The sequence below is a fragment of the Balaenoptera acutorostrata genome, unplaced genomic scaffold (assembly GCF_949987535.1).
Source record: "Balaenoptera acutorostrata unplaced genomic scaffold, mBalAcu1.1 scaffold_320, whole genome shotgun sequence".
Classification (NCBI taxonomy): Eukaryota; Metazoa; Chordata; class Mammalia; order Artiodactyla; family Balaenopteridae; genus Balaenoptera; species Balaenoptera acutorostrata.
In genome coordinates, this window is record NW_026645883.1 from 260,358 (window position 1) to 274,428 (window position 14,071).

The window sequence follows — 14,071 nt, forward strand, 5'->3', positions numbered from 1 at the left end:
TTCGAGCCCTGGTCTGGGAAGATCCCACATGCCGCGGAGCAACTAAGCCCGTGCACCACAACTACTGAGCCTGTGCTCTAGAGCCTGCAAGCCACAACTACTAAAGCCCGCACGCCTAGAGCCCATGCTCCACAACAAGAGAGGCCACTGCAATGAGAAGCCCGCGCACTGCAACGAAGAGTAGCCCCTGCTCACCACAACTAGAGAAAGACAGCGTGCAGCAATGAAGACCCAACGCAGCCAAAAATAAATAAATAAATAAATTTATAAAAAAGAAAAAAAGAGGATGTGGTACATATACACAATGGAATACTACTCAGCCATAAAAAAGCACAAAATAATGCCATTTGTAGCAACATGGGTACAACTAGAGATTATCATACCAAGTGAAGTAAGTCAGAAAGAGAAAGACAAATACCATATGATATCACTTATATGTGGAATCTAAAGTATGACACAAATGAACCTATCTATGAAATAGAAACAGAACCATGGACCTTGAGAATAGACTGGTGGTTGCCAAGGGGAAGCAGTTGGGGGAGGGATGGAGTGGGAGGTTGGGGTGAGCAGATGTAAGCTTTTATATCTAGAATGGATAAACAACAAGGTCCTACTGTCTAGCACAGAGAACTATATTCAATATTCTATGATAAACCATAATAGAAAAGAATATAAAAAATGAATATATATAACTGAATCATTTTGCTATACAGCAGTAATTAACACATTGTAAATGAACTATAATTCAATTAAAAAAAAAAAAGATGAGCATGGGCTTTAAATTTAACCTCCAGTAGAATAAAATCTTTCATCTGACTTTTGGCTTTCTCTCTTCTATCTGAAGTTCTGTAGTAAAGTATGCCATGGTCTCAGAAGCCAGGACCCTGCAGTAACCCCCCTCTCACATCACGTCCAAGCTGATTAGAGGGTCCCGAATGTTCTCAGAAGCACTGGGCTGAAGACAGCAGAATGAATGGTCTTTGCTAATAATACCCACACCTGGTTCAAGCCTCCTCATGTCCCCATGCATGTAGGAACCCACTAGTTAAAGAGTCAATTGGCTGCCTCTAGCTTTCTTTGTTGAATGAAAGGAGGAAAATGAAGACGTGTATGGTATGGAAATACACAAGGGCATGCACTAAAAACTGCCACTTGGGATTAAATCAGAGTACTGCTAGACAAAGGCAACTTCTCAGGGATTCTCCTCCACCTCTTTCACTGAAAAATCCCCTTCTCTTTAGCAAGTTTTGTTCACGCCCCAAAACACGTGAGCTAGTTCCACAAGCCTCCTGGGGTCACATGAGACTTGAGACCCAGAGCAGACAAGCCCCATGAGCTGCTATTACAATAAATGGGGGACACGGGTGACTGAACCCCACTGTCTGCCCCTCTACTTGGAGATGTATTTTTATTTACCTTCCTCCCTGAGAAGGAATGATCCTTTGCAAAATGCCCACTAAAGTGAGCAACAAAGAAAAGCGGGCAAAAGCCTGGATAACCCTCCCACCAGCCAAGCAGCCAGCGCCTCTTCCGGCAGCGGCCGCAGCAGCACAGCGGGCGCTGACCGAGCCCGTCATCTCCTCAGCTCCCCACGACACTGCAGCACCACGCTGGCCACCCTCTTCCCCATTCACTCCACGCTAAGTCCAAATCAACTCACTAACAGGGGAAAGCTACCCCCCTTCAACACAGCATGCGAGACCCCCACCCCTCCTCCTCTGTTAGCTCCAGGGTGGTCCCCACCTCTGAGCTCAGACTGCTGTTTTACCTTAAAACAGACATGCTGCCCATTTATAAGATACCTGAGGTTGAGATGAGTCAACTCACCTCCCAGAGAGATGCCCCAAATGATCAACAGCATTGAAGTCAGTGAAGAAAAACCAAGGGGGAGATTTCAACTTCCTGCAAGGGGAGGGGAGAATTTATTTTTAAAATAAAAAAAATTTTTTTTTCAAATATCAAGTTTCAGAAAACCTTTCAAGGGTGTCCTCTTCAATTCTCTCGCCAAAGAGAGGGAGTGTGTACCAGCCGAGTCGGTGGGGAAGATAAGCTGCTGCCACTGGGTGGATTACTGACTGCTTCCCGGTTTAATCAGCTGTCCACAGGACATCTCGGATCCGGTGCGCTTCAGAGCAGGAGCCGGTTGATTCACGGCTCTCAGGGTTGCCACTTCTCGGGGCAAGCTCTGTGCTTCCTGCACAGCTCTTGAGAAAGAACTCCTGGTCTGATCTAGTTCCTTCCTCTCTCGGATTCCCATGTCAGCCTGCTCCCCCAAGGAACAGCCTTGCGGGAGGCTTCAAGGAACCTGAAAAAATATAAATTACTACTCATGTCAGGTAATCACAAGTGTGTGCGGGCCTCAGAACCTGAGGGTTGCCTTTTGAAACAACAGCTTCAAAATATACGACTACCCAGAAAAAACCAGGACAAAGCAATACCTAATTCTGTTGACCAAAGCTTCAGAGCTCAGCTGATGTTCATAATAAACCAACCTAGGAAGGTGAAGGGGCTAGTGGCCCCCTCTGGACACCCTCTGCCCCTCCAGTCCAGCCTCCATCTTCCGCCTGCTCCTTGGCTGTGACTCAGTCCACAGGGGCGCGGAGGAGATGGACGGGAGGAGGGAACATGCCTCGTGTGGGTCACAGCAGGCTAGACGTGTCCCTCCCTTCAGGCCTGGGGTAGAACAGCCTTATTATTGGGTTGGCCAACGTCTTACGGAGAAACCCGAAAGCACTTTTTGGCCAGCCCAATACTTCTGGGATATAATGCATAACCCCTTAGGGTTCCTACACCCACTCTTCAAATATCCTTAAATTACTCAATTTGAGTACGCTGTTTCCTGCCAAGACCCTAAAACAGCCACCAATAAGGCTTTCATTAAATACCCAGGTATTTATTAGGCCCTTGAACCAATGGCCTTGACATATTGTAAACATGGACATTAAACCTTGCCCTGACCCAGGCCATAGACCACTTTAAGCATCCCTGTTTGAAATCCAGGCCTGACATGCTTGGTCCTGGGTACAGCAGGGAGGCCCTCTGGAGCCCATGTCCAGGGAAGGAAGGGCTCCTGGAAGGCCTGTCTTCCCAGGGTCCCCAGTCTGGTTGGTGGAAAGGGGGGGGTCTGCGCAGGCCTGGGTCTTAGGCCTGAGGACTGGCCATCCCAGGGGGACCTCCTCTGGGTAGGGAGGGCTAAGGAGTCTCGCATGTTGCCATCAGCTGGAAGGAGCAAGGCTGGGAGAAGGCAAAGGGCCTGTAGACGGTCTTGGCACTCACCCTGTAACAACTCAAGAGCCGAACACTGGCAACACTTTCCCCAAGAGGGAATAACAACAGGCAGAATGTACCCATCGGCAAGGAGCTTTCTGTGTAACTTGTAACTGTGTCTTATTCAGGTGTCTTTGGTCCTCAAAACATCTCAGGACATCTGTCAAAGTATCTGGAATGTCTACCTGGTCCCGGGGACAGCACTGGTCCCAGCTCCCTGGCAGCAACGAGGCCCGGGTGTGCTCTGTGCTCTGCGCTCTGCAGAGCCCAACTCCAGCCCTTCCTGCTCGCCGCCTGGGCCCTCCTGGCACTTCCTGCCCATCTTGCTGAGGCTCCCAGGCATCGCACAGCACCAAGGTCTAGCCGTCGCCCCTCCTAGATGAGGTGCACGAGCAGGGCAGAGCACGCTGAGCCGAGCACCAGGCCCAAGCACATGTAAAAGGACATCACCACCCCAGTGGCCTCAGCCAGCTCCCTGGGCACGATCTTGGGCCCATAGATGAGAGCCAGGGTGCTGAGGTAGCCGTTGCTGAGCCCCAGCAGAGAGGTGAAGAGCACCGGGTACACGTCAGACTGGAAGACCACTGCCTGCAGGTGGACGCGAGGCTGGTAGTTGCAGAACACAAAGAGGGGGACGAGACAGGTCCGGAGGAGCACGAGCCCGGGGAGCGCCTTGCTTCTGGGCCCTGGAACCTGGATCCAGGCTGTGATCTGCCGGCCGCACAGGTCGGCAAAGTTGTACAGGAGGAAGGTGGTGAGGGGCACAAAGAACTTGGTGCTCCACGGCGAGCCCGAGCCCTTGCTGAGGGACTCGATGTTGCTGGAGATGGCGGGGAAGACGAGGCTGGTGATGAAGAGGAGGTAGATGACGCAGAAGCCCAGGCCGGCAGTCTTCTTCAAGATGGGGCGGAGGGGTGGTGTCTGGGAGTCGCTGGATCCAGGGGCCACCAAAGGGGGATTGGGGGAGTCCTGGGGCAGCTGCTCTTCACCAGAAAACACAGCCGGCCAGACAGGCCTCATATAGTACCTGCAGGAGAGAGGCTGGCGGTAAGAGGGGCTGGAAAGCAGGGTCACTTGGGATTTTCAGATTTTCAGGGGGTCTTTAGGTCCAGCATGTAAAGCCTAAGCCCCAGGATGCCCTCAGATGACACGTGTGCTGCGGGGCGGCCAGAGGGAGGCCTGCACAGTCCCCAGCCTTCCTGTCCCAGAGCTGCCTGTAAGGCTGGACTCCAGTCCATTGTTCTGTGGTGCTGGCCGTGCCATGAGCAGGCAGAGAGGAAACCAGCACTGACCACTGCATGGTGAGCCTGGGATCCAGTCTTCACTCACTGATTTTTGTTTGGTTTTGGGGGTCGGGAGAGGTGGAGCTAAAGTAGCATTTATTCTTCAAATATAAAAGTAATTTAAAATCTTAAATTATAAAAGTAACACATGCTTGATGCAATAAACCCAAATAATACATAAGAGGAATGATACAGTAGAACAAGAACTCTCACCTCCCACCTCTGGTCTCACTCCTTAGAGGTACAGATCATTAAAAGTCTGGTGTATATTGTTCCATGCATGTGCAAACACCACACACACACGGCTATGTTTCTTAAGCAAAAGTGGGATCGAACTATACCTATTGTAAAACTTTTTGCAACCATATAACTAACATAATATAAATACATTATATAACTGCCTAAATACATGCATAACTATTATACATAAATGTATACACACAATTGCCTAAAGAAGAGTTATCTTGTGGCCATCCTTTCACACAGGGACAGATGGCTCTGTCTCTGTTGCTGCAGAGTATTTCACTGTATGGATAGACGATTTAACTGCTCCCCTAATGCTGGACATTTAGGTTAGCTCTAGTTTTTCTCTACTACAAATAATGGTGCAATGAATGTCCCTATACATAAATCCTTGCACATATATACTAGTATTTCAGTAGAGCAGATTTCTAGAAGAAGAACTGCTGGATCACAAGGTTTGTACCTTTAAAATTTTGATAGATATTGATATACTGCTCTCCAGATAGGTAGAACCAATTTATCTCTGCTTTGTACCACCTACCTACCCTAACTAAAGTAACCTAACCCTTCAATCTCCATGAGAGCACCTGTTTCTCTAAAAAAAACTGACCACAATTTATAATCATTGTGTTGGTTTACTGGTTTATCATCTGTCTCCTTCAATAGAAGACAGCTCTGTGGGGCAAAGACACATTTGGCTGTTCCCAGCTAAATCTCTGGGCACAGAATAACCCTTCAAAACATAATTGTTGAAAGAACTGATAAGCCTATAAAAGTATCTTTTCCCCCATATACTCAACACTGAATATGATCAATTTTTTCAATTTCTGCTACTCTGACCAGAGTAGAGAAGGCTTGGGTCTCTTTGCATTGCTGTGTGACCTTTCCTGAGTCACTCAACCTCTCTGGGCCTTGGGTGCCTAAAAACCAGGAGACATGGGCTGATTGTATTAATATATCTCAAACAGAAGAACTGGTGTGGGGCCGGGGAGAACAGTAGGTTGGTGATAGCTGGGTTCTGGTTTCAGCACTACTTCTGCCTCCCCACTGTGACCTTAGGCCAGGTACTCCCCTCTCGGGGCCTCAGTTTCCTCCTCTGTAAAATGGAGGGGTTCTGTAGCTGTAGCTTCTGAGATCCCTGCCAGCCTTCCCATCCTAAGAGCCTACATACTGTCCATAAGCGAGTCAGTGGGAGGACTCCTCCCCAGAATCACTTTTCCATGTAATGCTGAGCTGAGCACTTCAGCCTTGAACCTTGCCTTGTTTCCCAATCACTATTTAGAGAAAGGACTATTCTTACTTCTGCTTCTACTCAGCAATAAGTCCTTGCCTTAGTCTGCTCTGCGGAAGCTGCCCACCAAGTTCTTCTGGTCAAAGCTCTTCTTCATAAGTTCTTCCAAATCTAACTGCCCCATCTCACCCTACCGCAGTCAGCAGCTTCCACCACTGCGTGAGGCTCAGTTCCTCCTGAGTGGGATGGGGCAGCCTAGCCCAGCCCTCCTGGGTGCAGCACCTGTGGGCTCCCTTTTAAGTAAGATTTAGTTTGAGCAGCCCTGGGAGCACAGCTCTAAAGCTCCATCCTAAGATGGGTTTCTGTAAACCCAGAAGTCTTGACCAGAGTGTTAATATGCAAAGAAATAGAAACTTCCATGGGCTGGCATAGCCCTGGATTGTTCTCTTGTCTCACGTGCTCAGCTGGAAAGGATTTTGGCTTGCTTAAGTGAGACTGAAAACTAGGGTGACCACCTGCCCTGGTTTGCCCGAGACTATCCTGGTTTTAGCACTGAAAGTTCCCGGTCCTGGGGACCCCTGGGACTTCAGTCCCAGGCAAACAAGGAAGGTTGGCCACCCCGGTGTAAACAGCCCACGCGAGGCTCCCTGAAACAGGACACAGGGAAACAGCAGGAGTGGTGGGAACCTCCTGCTTTCTGTTCACTGACTCAAAATAATTTCATCAGCAGCAACAAGGTGTCAGGCAGTATATGAGGGGCTGGGAGGACAGCGAGCCAGTCAGACCCCAGGAATCACAGGGACATCATCGTGGAGCACAACTGGGTAATTTCTGAAGACAGCCCCGAAGGGGCAGGGAGGGGGTGGGCAGACTCAGGTCTATAGCCACCTGGGGTACCTGGTGTCATCACTCAGTCCCCTTTTATCCTCCTGAGGCCACGGAGGCCAGCTGAAGTTACAACAATCCTCTAACTGGGGAGAGCAACCTGCCCCGGCAGATTCAGGGTTCTGGTGAAGGCAGGGGGCTCTGGGGATTAACGAGGCGGCTCTCACAGGGACAGGAGGAGTCAGTGGTGAGGAAGGGCCTCGCAGTCACAAGCCAGGGATGCAGCAGGATGCAGTGGAAATGGTGCAGCCGGGAAACGGCTCCAGGTTCCAAGCCCCGCCTACGACTCACCAGGTAAGAAACCTGGGCATGTCTGTTAACTCTCCAAAGCCTCAGTTTCCTCATCGGTAAAATGGGAAATTACAGTAAAAACTGCACAAGGTTGTCATATATCCTAAGTGAAAAAATTGGACTGCTTAGCTCAGTGCCCCCCACACCAAATAGGTTCCCATGGATCCGGCAGAGCCAGGACCCACACTCTCCCCCAGCTCTGTGGCTTGCACGCTGTGGGACCACAGGCCAAGCACCTGGCCTTCCCTGTCTCCATCTAGTCACCTGTATAATGGGGAATATAATTCCTGCCATTTGTATATCAAATACAACAATGGCTATGAAAATGCATTGAAAAGAATAAAAAGCAAAAAAAAGTCATGGGTTGTTCTTTAAAGAGCAGCAGGAAGCAAAAAAGAAAAAGGAGGAAGGAGAGAGAAAGCGAGAGAGACTAAGGCAAGGAAAGAGGTCCTGCAGGGTCGAGAGAGGCCCCAAGAGACAAGGGTTAGAAACAGGTTTGGAGTTGGGCTCGAATGCTGGTTTTGCTGCTGACGGGCTGTGGGACTCAGGCAAGTAATTCAGCCTCTCTGAGCCTGGTTTTCTCATGTGTGAACGGGAATAATTACGATAAGTCACAGTGCTGCACCCCAAGAGAAGCGGGTGTGTGAGCTTTAAAGGAGAAGCCCCATGAGGCCAGGCTGAGCACACAGCAGGAGCAGGGGAGGTGCTCAGCCCAAGGAGCTACTTTTCATCATTATCCTTCCTCAGGTCCCACTTCCGCCGCCTGCCCTCTCTGACGGAAAACATGCAGACTCCAGCTGCTTAGCTGCTTAGCTGCTTGGGGCTGCTACGCAAAGCCAACTTCTCATGTCCAACGGCCCAGCCAATTTACTGAGCAACGACTATGAGCCAGGCACAGCTCGCGGCATGGGATACAGCAAAGAACAAAACTCGCACCATTTCTGCCCTCAGGTGAGGTCACACTCCAGCGGGGAGACAGGCAGTAAACCAGGAAACGAACATGGGCTCTAGCTAGAGGACAGAAGAACTCAAGTAGACAGGATAAAGTTATAAGCATACATAAAAGAAGGATGCCGCAGAGAGCTAGCACGGGCCTCACCTGGCGTAGTCCAGCCGCGGCAGCAGCAGGTAGAGCCCGATGCAGAGCGCCAGGAAGACGTCCGCCGTCAGGAAGAAGGCCAGGGTGCTGTCCGTCACATCACTGGCCCCCGCCAGGTCTACCAGCGAGGCCACGGCACTGAGGGTGCCCCCCATGGCTCCTCCTGCGGAGAGCGTGGGACACCCCGCAGATGGTCAGGGAGGGCCCATCCTCCCTGCCTCTCAGGCCCACCCGCGCTCTGCTCCAGCTTCACGCTGTCCCTGCTGAGAAGAACGCTGCTGTTCTCATAGTATGGCGAGGCCTTGGCAGACCCGGAGGGTCCTGCAGCCGTGAGCTTTCTGACTCTAAGAGGGTATCCCTAGCCCAGCTCTTCTCCAAGGGGCATGGAAGAGGCTGCTGCCTGAGGAGGCAAATGGCCTCCAAGGTTTCACCCGCATCCTGGTTTCACCTTCGACCCTCGACCCTCCATCTCTCTTTATTGCCCTTCTGATGGGGTCAGAAACTTTAGATTCAGGGGTGGGACATCTCAGAGAGCTCCTCTCCCTGCCCCGGGGCCCAACCGCCCACCAACCACACTGGGAAAGAGGCTCCGGCCTGCGGGCAACATGACTTCTTGGGACCAGAGTTTGCTCATCTGTAAAATGGGGACAATGACACCTGCCTTGCAGAGCAAGGACTGAATGAGATGATGTTTAGAAAGAGCCCAGCACACAGCAGGCTTTCTACAAATGTCAGTCCCCTTCTTCACCATAATCACACAGTCACTTCTGGGAAGCAGGGCATGTGTCTTGCTTCTCTGTTGAACCCTCACAACCGTGGGTGGTCAACTGGTGCTGGCCACGAGTCAGAGCTTATACATGGTCACGTGTGAGCAGATCATTACTCCTCTCAGCCTGTTTATTTGCCTGGAAGATGGCACTCATACTTGTCGTGTCCCTCCAACGAGACCACAGTGGGATAGAAATGGAAACAGTGAATGGAAAAAACAATGAATACATGGATGCATCCAATAGGATCAACAGAGTAAGTGCCTGTGAATGCAGGATTGCCTGGCTGCACGGATGGATTTGCCTGCATTAGAGGATCAGGGAACTGAGTCTCAAGGAGGCAAGAGGGCCACTGACTGCAAACAGCCAACTGGTCCGTGTGGGCACGAGCTGCTTTGTCATTACTTGGCAGGTCTGACCAGGCACCACTTCACTGCCCATTGTTGCACAGAGCAGAGGTGGGAGAGGGACAGTCGGGCCCTCGTCCACCACGATGCCCATCCTCACTGCCTCACCCACTCTCTGCCTGACACCTCTGTGGCTCTGCCGGAAACGGTCCACGGCCCTTTTTCTCTCCAACCTTCTCAATATGAGTTCTATTAGCCTGGGTGGGGCCAGAGGTTGGGATTTGAGAGGAGGGCAAAGAAATGAAAGTTAGCATAGTGGTGTTTTAATTCTAGCACAGACTCTAGAATCAAAACATCTGAGTCCAATCCTGGCTCTACCACTTCTACGTGTGTGGCCTTCAGCAAGTCACTTAACTTCTCTGTGCCTCCGTTTCCTTATCTGTAAAATGGGGACGTTAAAACCCACCTCTTCGGGCTGTTACGAAGATTAAGAGGATCATTACATGCAAAGCAGGACAGTGTCTGGTACTGAGAAGTGCCATATAAAGCCTCTCAGATTCCCAAGTAGGTGTTTGGTTATTTCTGTCCTTCCTACATCAAAACAGCAACAACAGGGTAAACTCTTTGCCAAGAGGGTGCCAACTTCTGAGAAGCTGTAACCCCCACCCGGGTGATTGGTAAGAACTGGAGTCAAACTCCGTAAGACATTCCCTAGCTGCCCTGAGGAAGAGATCTTAACGTCACTGCCTATTGATTTTCCTCTCTCTCTTCCCAACTTGTAGAGAATTTATAATATTATCATCAACAACAAACCAGGCCTCCGGGAGCTCATCCTTCATGACTCCCTACTTTTATCTCATCAGTTATGGAAATACATGCAAACGAGGGACTTAAAAAAACACCAGTACAAAACAAATGAATTGTTCCTCAGATGCCAACACACACAGAATTCACAGATGGGCTCCTCTGGACGAAAAACAACGGGGGCTGGTGAGTGGCACTGAGGCCTCTGGAAGATTGGGACACCTCGAATCTTCCAGGGTGATGGGTGCCCACTGGGAGCTGCAAACAGTGGTGACAACGGCTTAGGGCCCAGGGTAATTAATACTGATGTGTGAGTACTAGATTTCTCCACTTTTTCAAAAATGGACTTTCTTAAAAATGCACGGAAGAGTCTCCTTCTCTGGAAGGTTCGCAGGTGGCCAGATGAACTTGAAGGGCGCCTTGCCAACATATCGGTGTGCTTGGTCACTGGCTCCTGGAGAGATAGCCAGCAAGGTTGTTATATTGAAAAATACATCCTCTAGCAGGATGGAGGGAGATGAGGGGACAAGAGACCAGGATGACAGAAGGGATTAAATCCAGTGTTCAGTGGCCACTTCCCTCAGCCTAGGCATGCCCTTCTTGAAGGACTGCTAGGGGCATATTCATTGTACTCAGGAAACTTAGCGATGGGTCCACTTTTATTTTACTTTACGCCCAAGGGTTTCTCTGAGGATACAGCCAGAAGCCTAATCTTATATCAAAAATGGCAAACAGATTTGAGCTCACATCTGAACTCTGATCTGTTGACAGTAAGTGTCAACCAGTGCTATGTTGAGAAGGATTTAGACGCTTAGGAGGAAAGATACAGATTGATTAGTGATGTCTGGCACTGGTGTGGGAACGGGGAGGAGATATACACTTGTCCAGGTATTTGTCATCCCTGTCACATACTACTTGGCATTATCAATTAATGGGCACAGAGCAGATTCTTCGCAAAATGCTTTTCAAGTGGGCAAATGCTTACTGCACCCCTTCACACAACATGGACATGCAGAGACACTGAACAGAGCAGCTGAGCTCCCAGTCTTGCTTTAAGGGATGGTGGTCTCCTGGGAAAGCACAGATTCCTCCTGACCCAGCTCCTTTTTATCTTGTTGAGACATTTGGGTGAGAGAACAGAACTGCTAAGCTCTAGGCAACAGGCTTAGGTTAGGATCAAAATTTTAGTTAAAGGGGTCGGCCCAAGTCATGTCAGCAGCCCTGTAAAATGCCAAAGTTCAGGGTAACAGAGGAGTTTATTACTAGGCTATCAGCTCCTGGGAGGCTGAGTCTTGTTCATCTTTGAATCCCTGGCACATAGTAGGTCTTCTACAAAATTACAGAGGAAGAAAATACAGATAGAGGGGAGAAAAGATGGAGAAAAGAAGGGGGAAAAGGTAAGGGAAAGGAAAAATAACGAGAAGGAAAGGGGACAGGAGAAGGGAAAGGAGGAGAGGAGGGAGGGAAAGAGAGGAATGCTGGTTCAGGGAACGCACTTGGTAGGCAGACTGTATTTTCCAAAAGGAGCTGCAACTATGTCTCCCTTCCCATTACAGTATGATTTTTCATACTCACCCACTGAGATATGTAGGTCTGTGTTTTCTTCCCTTGAATCCAGGTAGGCTTATGGCTATAGTGGAAGTGCCCCTAAATGTCTTTCAAGGCTAAGTCATAAAAGGAAATAATGCTTCTGCCTGGACCTCTTGGGATGCTTGTTCTTGCAACGCAGAGGCCATGCTATGGGGAAGCCCAAGCAGCCGTGGTGAGGTCCACATGGAGAGAAACCCCGGCCCCAGCCCCAGCCCCAGCTGAGCTTCCAGCTAACAGCCAGCACCACCACACCAGCTGGGTGAGCACACCATCTCGAAAGTGGATCCTCCAGCTCCAGGCGAGCTATCCTGGCTGATGCCACGTGGAGCAGAGGAGGAAAGCTGTCCCTGCGAACTTCTACCCAAACTGCAGATCCATGGGCCAAAGAAATGATTCTTATTGTTCTAAGCCACTAAGAAGTTTTCCGGTGCTTCGTTACACAATAATAGATCATGGAAACACAACTAACACTCATTTCTTTTTCTGGAAGGGCTACCACATGCTCACCTCTGGCTCCTTCACATAACCCCCAAGTAGACTGACCTGCTCAGCTGTCTGGACCCCAGCTCTCACCTGATATCAGCGCCTGGGAATTCCTCATGGGGAAGGAACCAGTCATGCCGAAGACGCTGCTATTGAAAATGGTGGAGGTGCCGCTGAGGATCGCCATGCAGACGATGGTGACGGCGAAGAAGCTGTGGGTCCAGGAGGAGGTGTCCACCTTCACCAGCACGGTCATCACCACGAAGATGGCCAGCATGACAGTCAGCGAGGCCAGCACGCGGACATGAATCGGAACCCTAAGGCGAGGATACCAGAAGCGGTTAGAGACCCCCTCGGGCCTCCCATGCCAGGCTGGGGGCTGGGGTTGGTGAACATTCTTAAGGGAAGCAGGTGTGCTCAGTGGCTGGGACCGTGCACTCTGCAGTCAGGAGGACTGGGTCTGAATCCTGCCTTCCTGGCTCACAGTCCTGTGTGGACTTGGATTAGGGACTCTATCATTCTGGTTTCAGCTTCTGCATCTGTACAAAAGAAAGGAGAATCAATCTACCTGAAGGTGTGGTTGTGAGGATCTCTGGGGTATAGAGTGTATAGAGCCAGGCAGCGTACCCAGCTCAGGGCAAATGCTCTCAGATGCTGCTTCTTTGCATCTTGCTGTGAGGTTCAAGGACAGGAGATGAGGGCTCTTGAGGCAAGACCCCCGTTCCTCCTGCCACGGGGATGAGCTCCCGCTGGCTCTGTCTAGTGTTTAAACAGAACAACCACCCACTGGGATTCCTTCCCCCAAAACTTAGCAGTGGCAGGCAGAGAAGGGAGAAGAGAAGAAAATCATCACCAGCACTGTCGTCATCAAAGCAAACACTGAGATAGTACTTCATTTGTGCTAGGTACTCTTCTAAGTGGTTTCTAAATGCTCACTTGTTGAATTCTCACACCAGCTCCACAAAATAGGTATTCTTACCTACCCCACATATACAGATAAGGAAACCGAGGTCACAGAGGCTAAGCAACTTGCCCAAGGTCAGTCAGCTGCTCCCACATGTGCTCTCAGAACGACACTCTACTGCCTCCCTGGGAACGAAGGGAACATGGGTGGCCCAGAACAGGTGGCCAGGGCAGAAGGAGGCTCCTGTGATGGTCTCAGTTGTCATGGGCAGCAGCTGACACCAAGCTAGAGCCAGCTCCCCCCATCCAACCCCACTCCTGCATGTAAGCCTTACACCTCTCCCAGCCTCCAACCTGCCCAGACACCGTCCTGCAGGGAGAAGCAGGGAAGCCTAGCTCTCTGTGAAACTGCATTTTTATTCCAGGGAGAGAGAACATCATCTAAAGAGGCTGTTTAAATTATCAGATTAGACTAAGCTTTAAACCAGATTGGATGTTTAGTTAATTTTCCTGCTAACCAGTGGGTGGCGGCTGGGAGAAAATCCAGATTAGTTATACACAAATTTCTTTTGGATAAAAAAAGAAAGATGTGAAAGGTAGGGAAAAATATATACATACATAAAGAGGTGTGAAATGATGAGCATGAAAAGCAAGAAAGGATTTTTTCAAGGTGTTTTTGTGGCCCCAGGCTAATTTGAGTTTCCTTCCTATCCCTGGCTGAAGGGAGAGCAGGTGCTGCCTGGGCTGTGTCAGGGGCAGAAGGAAGTCCGAGGAAGTGAAGGGGTAGTTCAAGGTTGTGGTGTGAGGAGCTGGGATGAGGACCCAGGTCTGCTGAGTCCCAGCCCATGGCTGTCTTGCTAAGGCACGTCCTCTCTGGT

General features: G+C 50.1%; 1 protein-coding gene across 3 annotated transcripts in view; it reads right to left on the reverse strand.

Moving 5' to 3' along the window:
• Positions 1 to 297: 297 nt before the first annotated feature.
• SLC29A3 (solute carrier family 29 member 3) overlaps positions 298 to 14,071 on the reverse strand; it is a 44,905-nt gene continuing 31,131 nt past the window's right edge. For 2 of the 3 annotated variants that reach the window (XM_007167722.2, XM_007167723.2), the window contains 3 exons: positions 12,381 to 12,607; positions 8,300 to 8,462; positions 298 to 4,294 (listed from right to left, as the gene is read on the reverse strand). In XM_007167722.2, coding sequence (XP_007167784.2) covers positions 3,643 to 4,294; positions 8,300 to 8,462; positions 12,381 to 12,607 — 1,042 coding nt within the window. In that variant the 3' untranslated portion in view covers positions 298 to 3,642. The remainder of the gene's footprint in view (positions 4,295 to 8,299; positions 8,463 to 12,380; positions 12,608 to 14,071) is intronic. The other variant, XR_449795.2, reaches the window with a different exon arrangement.